Source organism: Bos indicus, chromosome 4 (assembly GCF_029378745.1).
Source record: "Bos indicus isolate NIAB-ARS_2022 breed Sahiwal x Tharparkar chromosome 4, NIAB-ARS_B.indTharparkar_mat_pri_1.0, whole genome shotgun sequence".
NCBI lineage: Eukaryota > Metazoa > Chordata > Mammalia > Artiodactyla > Bovidae > Bos > Bos indicus.
In genome coordinates this window covers 107,720,521-107,728,544 of record NC_091763.1, presented here as the reverse complement: position 1 = coordinate 107,728,544, position 8,024 = coordinate 107,720,521, and the positions used below count along the sequence as shown (strand labels likewise).

General features: G+C 41.0%; 1 protein-coding gene across 1 annotated transcript; it reads right to left on the bottom strand.

Moving 5' to 3' along the window:
- Nucleotides 1-356: 356 nt before the first annotated feature.
- Nucleotides 357-1,307, bottom strand: LOC109558020 (olfactory receptor 2A14-like). Its single transcript, XM_070787396.1, has one exon. The coding sequence runs from the start codon at nucleotides 1,305-1,307 to the stop codon at nucleotides 375-377; it is 933 nt and encodes a 310-aa protein (XP_070643497.1). The 3' UTR covers nucleotides 357-374.
- Between the last annotated feature and the right edge of the window lie 6,717 nt (nucleotides 1,308-8,024).

Genomic DNA, 8,024 nt, shown 5'->3' with positions numbered 1-8,024 from the left:
TTACCAGCTGAGCCACAAGGGAAGTCCAGTTAGATCTATAATATGCTATAATATTGTAGCATTACAGCTAAAGGCAAAAAATGCCCCTACCATATTTCAGGGGCTTAACAGGTGGCGCTAGTGGTAAAGAACCCACCTGCCAAAGCAGGAGACATAAGAGACGGGTTTGATCCCTGAATTGGGAAGATCCCCTGAAGGAAGTCATTGCAACCCATTCCAGTATTCTTGCCTGGAGAATCTCATGGACAGAGGAGCCTGGCGGACTATAGTCCATAGGGTTGCACAGAGTCAGACACAACTAAAGCAACTTAGTGTGCATTCACCATACTTCAGAGAGAACAAAGTTCCTCCTGCATGTTGCCCTTTGATATTCTTCACATTAGCCTGTCCTTCCACAGCACTCTCCTAAAGGCAGCTTTGACCTCTTTGCTCCTCAAGCTGTAGATCAGCGGGTTCAGCATGGGGTTGAAAAGACTGTAGAACAGGGAAAGGACCTTCTGCTGCTCCTCAGGGTGGCGGGACTTGGGGGCCATGTACATGATGATGGCACTGCCAAAGAAGAGCCCAACCACGCAGAGGTGGGAGGAGCAGGTGGAGAAGGCCTTCCTGCGGCCCTCAGGGGACTGGATCCTCAGGATGGCGGCCAGGATGCGCACATAGGAGCCCAGCACCAGGCAGAGGGGCCCCAGTAAGATAAAAACACAGGCCAAAAAGATGACAACTTGGTTGAGCCAGGTGTCAGCACAGGCCAGCTTGAGGACAGACAGGATTTCACAGAAGAAGTGGTTGATTTCATGAGGCCCACAGAAGGGCAGCCTCAGAAAAAGAACTAAGTGGACCAGGGCCAAGAGGAAGCTTAACACCCAGGATGTGATGGCCAAGACAGTGCACACTCTCCAGCTCATGGTGATAACATAATGGAGGGGGTGGCAGATGGCCACATACCTGTCATAGGACATCACCACCAAAATCAAGCACTCTGTGTGAGCAAAAGCTAGATACAGAAATGTCTGCATAATGCAGGGAACAAAAGAGATGGTTCTTTTCTGACTCACAAGATTTGCCAGCATCTTGGGGACATTGTTGGAGGCGTAGGATATGTCGATGATGGCCAAGTGTGAGAGAAAGAAGTACATGGGGGTGTGCAGTCTTGAGTCTAAGCAGATAAGCCCCAGGATGACTCCATTCCCCAGAAGGGTGAGGGTGTAGAAGAGAGAGAAAAGTCCAAAGAGGAAAAACTCCAGTGCTGAATCGACCTGGAATCCCAGGAGGGTGACTTCTGTGATCCATGTCTGATTGCCTCCCATGCTCCTGGGTAGAGACAGAGAAGCCGCCCTCTGGGGCAGGAAGGTCAGAGCTGCAGGGAAATCAAGACACAAAATACCTTCTGAGTGTAACAAAGTGAGCATTTGGAAATGTATTACTTTGGATGGATTTCCTACAATTTATTGTTAGATATAGTGTTAAAACTAATTCTGTGTGCTCATATTTATCAGAAAAAGTTATCCTTGTATCAAAGAAATAATAGCATATATATGTAACATTTATTATAGATAATAAAATGTAATAGGATGTATTATTATATACTCTACCTAACAGAATGCACATTTGCATGCACACATACAAAGTTTGGGAGAATTCAAGTTTTCTGGCTTCCCTTCAAGGCTATGAGTCTTGATTATTAATGCAGTTAGAAGAAAGAGAACCCTGACAAACCATCTCTAAAAAGAGAGGGTTTTGTTTTCTAGGCTTGCCTGTCTTCTTGGTCCAAGATATGAAGTTATTAGGGTCCCCTGTTCTTTACATGTTGCTTTGGTTTACATATCCCTTTACTTCTCATTTGCTTTTCTATCCACTAGCTTCAGATTTGAAGTCCTTAGAAATATTTGATAACTTCTTAAAACAAATTGTTCCTTGCACAGGAATAAGTAAAGGCAAAATCTTGAGCAAAAAGGATTTGTTGAGTTCTAGGTACAGAAAAAAAAAGTCCAATATTCCTGAATCATAGTGACAAAGAGGCTGTAAATACTCATTGTTATCTTACTGATATTTTAAACAATTTCAAACTGACACAAAATTTGTAAGTTGGAATGCATTTAAATATTTGGTTATTTCTATAATAGAATATTATATAGCCATTTAAAAGGATAATATAGACTTTTCTATTGTGATAAAAATTTTTCCACATAAAGTCAAAGCATGCGGAGAAGGCAATGGCACCCCACTCCAGTACTCTTGCCTGGAAAATCCATGGACAGAGGAGCCTGGTAGGCTGAAGTCCATGGGGTTGCTAAGAGTCAGACATGACTGAGCGACTTCACTTTCACTTTTCTCTTTCATGCATTGGAGAAGGAAATGGCAACCCACTCCAGTATTCTTGCCTGGAGAATCCCAGGGACGGCGGAGCCTGGTGGGCTGCAGTCTATGGGGTCGCACAGAGTCGGACATGACTGAAGCGACTTAGCATACATAAATGTATTTGGGATCTATTTGCATACATGAAGGAAAACTCTGTAATTTAAACACGAAACTCTTTACATTGATTATCTCTAGAGAGTAGGATTATATGGAAACTTACCTTTTGAATATATTATATGGTCACTGTTTGTTTTTTAATAAATGTGCATTACCAAAAAAAGACATTTAAAAAATCTGCTGTGTAATACAGAAGCAAAGTTGCACATTTTTCTTGCTTATTCAAAAGTAGTACTCAGGAAGTTGTAACAGGAATGTCAAACCTGAGCAGATTCTTAAAGGTTTAAATGGAGGAAATGAGTCACCATGTTACGTTAACTGAAAAATAGTTAACATATGACAGGAAAGAGGAAATTAAAAATTTCAATCTCATTTTTGTTTACTGAGATATTTTTTCTGAATTGTCCTGATAAATATGATCTTCCATTGAGTCAAAGTAGAAAAAGATTTCAAATCAAGTTGAAAATTACTTCAACATCCACCTAAATGTGAAAAGGAGCACGAGAAAAGAACTGTTTTGAAGTTGCACAGGAGAAAAATATTGACATAATTGATCGACATGAAATTGCAAATTCCAAAGACATTTGCCCTCTGCCTATGAGTTCTGTGTCTCATCCCACATGAATCTGGTGTTTCTTTTAGAAGGAGGTGGTCTATTACACTAATTCCAAAGTCTAGGGTCAACACTTTACTGGATCTCTGAAGAAATGGCAGCAAATTATGGTCAGTAAGTATCTCACCAAGTCACTCAAATGTTATTAACTAATTTTTAGCTGATATATTTTTAGCTTTTATTAATTGATTTATTTTAAAATTCGTGCAAACAGAGCATAGTTACAGGATATGTATCAAATTTCTAATTAGCAGATACAAAATGGGAAACTGTCTAATTTTCTGGATGGTACAAATTTAATGACAGAATAGAATTTGGCACTTTAGGAACATATCAAATATTGTATTAATAGGTCTAAGACTCAGGCTAAATAGGAAGGCTCAGGGAGCTCTTAATACCTGAGACTTCCAGAATTATGGATATTTTGTAAATCTTTAAGACTCTTTGAGTAAGCAGTTTCTGTCATCAAGGAAAGCAAGGAACAAAAGCAGTAACAGAAAATTATATAATGAACTTCAGAAAAAGTCTCATATGCTTGTGTTTACTGTGGCCCTTGATGCAAAGAAATAATTCATTGGAAAAGACCCAGATGCTGTGAAAGATTGATGGCAGGGGGAGAAGAGGACAGGATGACAGAGGATGAGATGGTTGAGTTCTCATCACAGACTCATGTGATGTGAGATGGCATCACAGACTCAATGGACATGAGTCTGAGCAAGCTCCAGGAGATGGCAAAGGACAGGAAGCCTGGTGTGCTGCAGTGCATGGGGTTGCAAAGAGTCCTACACGATTTAACAGCAAGAGCTAATAACCACACAGAAAGCTGGAAAAACTAAATTTCTTTCCAAAGAGAATGTTTAAAGGAGTTATGGGAGATCTCCAGAAAGGGAAGGTAGGTAAGAGCTTGAAGAGGAAGGAAGAGCAGGCTGAATCAGGACCTGAGATGGATCCTGGGGGAGCAACCAAGGCAGAGCCCAGTGGGCTCAGCTGTGATGTGATGTCTGGGTTCCTGCTGCACCTAAAAGGGGCCTCGGGAAGCAGGCACAGGGATGCTTCAGTATCAAATACGCAAGTCAGTAGCCTCCTTTCCCCAAATGATTAGAATTGTTTGAGTTCATAATTGAAATAATCTGCAATTATAGAGCAGAGAAGGCGATGGCACCCCACTCCAGTACTCTTGCCTGGAAAATCCCATGGACGGAGGAGTCTGGTAGGCTGCAGTCCATGGGGTCGCTAAGAGTTGGACACACTGAGCAACTTGACTTTCACTTTTCACTTTCATGCATTGAAGAAGGAAATGGCAACCCATTCCAGTGTTCTTGCCTGGAGAATCCCAGGGGCGGGGGAGCCTGGTGGGCTGCCATCTATGGGTCACACAGAGTCGGACACGACTGATGTGACTTAGCAGCAGCAGCAGCAATTATAGAGTTTTACATATAATATTTTGGTAAAATATTTTTGAATGAAACCAGTAGCCTAGAAAAAAATTTTTATTTTCAAATGTCAGCAATAATTAATAAGGCAAATATTTCTTAGTGGAAATGCTTCCTTCATCAGTTATGAGCTCCAGACAAACCATATGTAACACTGGGTGTAGAAAGGTTGTGAGGAGACAGCTCTACAGTGGTGGCTGTCTGCTTAAACTATTAATGATCGGGACCTTTGTGAGAACAAGATAGAAAAAATAGAATAAAGAAAGCAATTTTCTCCCCTTTAAATATGCAATGATTTCTTGCATTTTTAAAATGATAGTTCAAGAAGTCAGATTTTTCTTTCCTCTGAGAAAACTCCTGTGGCAGAAAGAGAGACACGGGAAATGAAGATGCCTTTAAGGGTCCACCCTGCTGCACCTTAAGGAAAGTGCGCTGTCCTGCACAGAATGAGGGAAAACATATCATGGATACATCACTTTGTTCTCCCATAGCAGGAAAATCAGCAGGGACTGAAAAGACCAGGGTCCCTAAATAAGGATGAAGGCAGACCATCGCGCCCATCTCCACTCTGCAGGGGAACCAGGTGACCCTGAGTCACTGATTCTCAGCCTCATTGTTTTCATCTGGAAGCCGGTGAGAGCAGGGTCTAAGGGGCTGATGTGAAGAATAAATAGCACTAGCTGGTACACAGTAGGAGTTTACCAGATGTCAGCAGATACTAATAGTATTAAAGACAGCACAAAATTCAAGGAGAATCTAAATTATTGGGATTGGTAATTAATATCAATCATGATATTGTAAAGTCATCCACACTTGCTTTCCTTTTTGGTTATGTTTAAGTAAGAAAACATATGATTTTAATTTCATTTGTATTGATGTTTTATATGCTGGTTTTTAAGTTAAAAAGGATTTTAAAGAAATAGAAGAATCTTTAAAGTAGCCTCACTCTTGGACTGAAGAAGAAAACACAGGTTTTAAAACTCAAAATGCAGCTCAGCTATACCAAATATACCAACGTGAGACAGAGAGTAAACCCTATGAAATGAAAGGGGGCCATGCTTAGGATATTTTGCATCGACCTGAAGTAAAAGTTTTTATTGATCACTCTCTCAGAGTGAGTGCCCTGGGGCTGACAAAGTCAAAGCTCTGGGGCAGGACAGATTATGTAAGTCTTCTGACTTACTCAGAAATTACTTACCATCTGAATTACTTACTTCACCACTCAGCTTGATCCTCATGAGTAGCATAATGTAAAAAAAAAAAAAACAAACTTGGATTCTCGGCCTGACTATCTGGGACCTACTCAAAACTTTGGCAGGCAAATCTTGTACCTCTCTGTATCTCTCCATTCGTCAATTCCCCCATCTCATAGGAGAGTTGAAAATTTAAATGAGTTAACTCAAACAAGACACTTAACAAGAGTTTAAGCATATATTATGAGAGATTTGAAAGCCATTATTGGAGAGTAAGTTTTGGATCCAGTCATCATAATGAGACATTAATATCCTATTAAAATAAGGAACAGAGAGTGTGTACAGCAACAGATACTGGGCTTTTCCAGTAAGAAATGTCATCTCTTGCCTGAATACATGAGAAATGGAACCTGTTTGGCCAGAAAATATTTTTGAAAGTCCACAAGGGCAGGCAGTCAATACATGGGAAAGGAAGACAAAGCTACTGGCCAGCAAACCACTTACCTCTGCCTTCAGGATTGTTTCATTTGTAGAAAAGGCATTTGAGTCACATGTCTGTGAAGTTCATTGTAGCCCTTGAGCCAGATCATGCACGGCATGGATGACTAGCTGATCCCTCTTCTCTGAAACAGTCATGAGGAAAACCAAGAGACACCACAGCAGGACGGTGAAGGAGACACAGACACAGGTCTTGGAGGTCAGAGGAGTCAAGGCCACACCATGGGGAGAGGTAGGGGTCCTTAGAAATGCCCAGAGGATCTTGTAAAGAAAGGCTTAGGGTACACATAAGGCATTCAGACCCTTATACCGGGACCAGTCATTTCATTCCTCCTCCTTTCTCATTTCCACCTGAAAACCCTTTTCACGACTAATGAACTCTCTAGTCTAGAACTCTCTAGAACTCAAAAGTGGAATCTGTGTTCTTCTCTTCAGCATGGCCTTGGAATACTAGGATAGATTCTCTTCCACAGGGACCTCATCAGGAGGTGAAGCCCAGACACACAACTCTCAGCAGAGAAGTTTATGATAGACTTGCCAGGGCTTTTACCTTCGTTTGAATCCAACCTTTTTCTGCAGACATAAGTCACGATCAGGGTACAGAACTGTGTATATCACCTCTACTGATCCTCTCCCTGGAGAGTTTAGTGTTTGTTTTTTCCTATCGGGGCTTCCCTGGTGGCTCAGAGGGTAAAGCGTGGTTTTCCTATCTGTAAGTGAACCAAGGAATGCATTTCCCATTTTTATTCATTAAGTACTTTCAGGATACCATGGGAATTGTTGTGTCCAATTGCTTGGGATTTGTGTGTGTTTGTGTTTGGAATTGGGTGAGTCGTGATTTCTCTGAACTCTATAACACTGGCAAAGAAACTAGAAGATTCAATTCCATGTTATAACTTGATTTTTTTCAATACCACTCTAATGGCAAAAAGTGAAGAGGAACTAAAGAGGCTCTTGATGAAGGTGAAAGAAGAGAGTGAAAAAGATGGCTTAAAACTCAACATTCAAAAAACTAAGGTCATGGCATCATGTCCCATCATGTCATGGTAAATAGATGGGGAAAAAGTGACAGATTTTATTTTCTTGGGCTCCAAAGTAACTGTGGACAATGACTGTGGCCATAAAATTAAAAGACAGTTGCTCCTTGAAAGACAAGCTATGCCAAACATAGACAGCATGTTAAAAAGCAGAGACATCATTTTGCAGGCAAAGGTCCATATAGTCAAAGCTCTGGTTTTACAGTAGTCATAGATGGATGTGAGAATTGGACCATAAAGCAGGCTGAGCACCAGAGAATTGATGCTTTTGAATTGTGGTGCCAGAGAAGACTCTTGAGAGTCCCTTGGATAGCAAGGAGTTCAAAGCAATCAATCCTAAAGGAAATCATCCCTCAATATTCATTGGAAGGACTGATGCTGAAGCTTAAGCTCCAATATTTTGGACACCTGATTCATAGAGCTGACTCTGGAAAAGATCCTGATGCTGGAAAAGACTGAAGGTAAAAGGAGAAAGGAGTGGCAGAAGATGAGATAGTTACATAGCATCACTGACTTAATGAACATGAATTTGAACAAACACTGGGAGACAGTGAAGGACAGGGTAGCCTAGTGAGCTTCAGACCTTGGTGTGCCAAGGAGTTGGGAGTTAGTGAACAGCAACAACAACAATACAAGTATATGTGTAACTGAATCACTTTGCTGCACACCTGAAGCTAACACAACATTGTTAATCAGCTATACTCCATGGGTAAACCTATGACTGATTCATGTTGATATTTGGTAGAAACCAAAAGAATAGCAAGAAGAGATAAGA

Coding starts and splice junctions, on each gene's coding strand:
- LOC109558020 (XM_070787396.1), bottom strand. CDS start 1,307: ATGGGAGGCAATCAGACATGGATCACAGAAGTCACCCTCCTGGGATTC.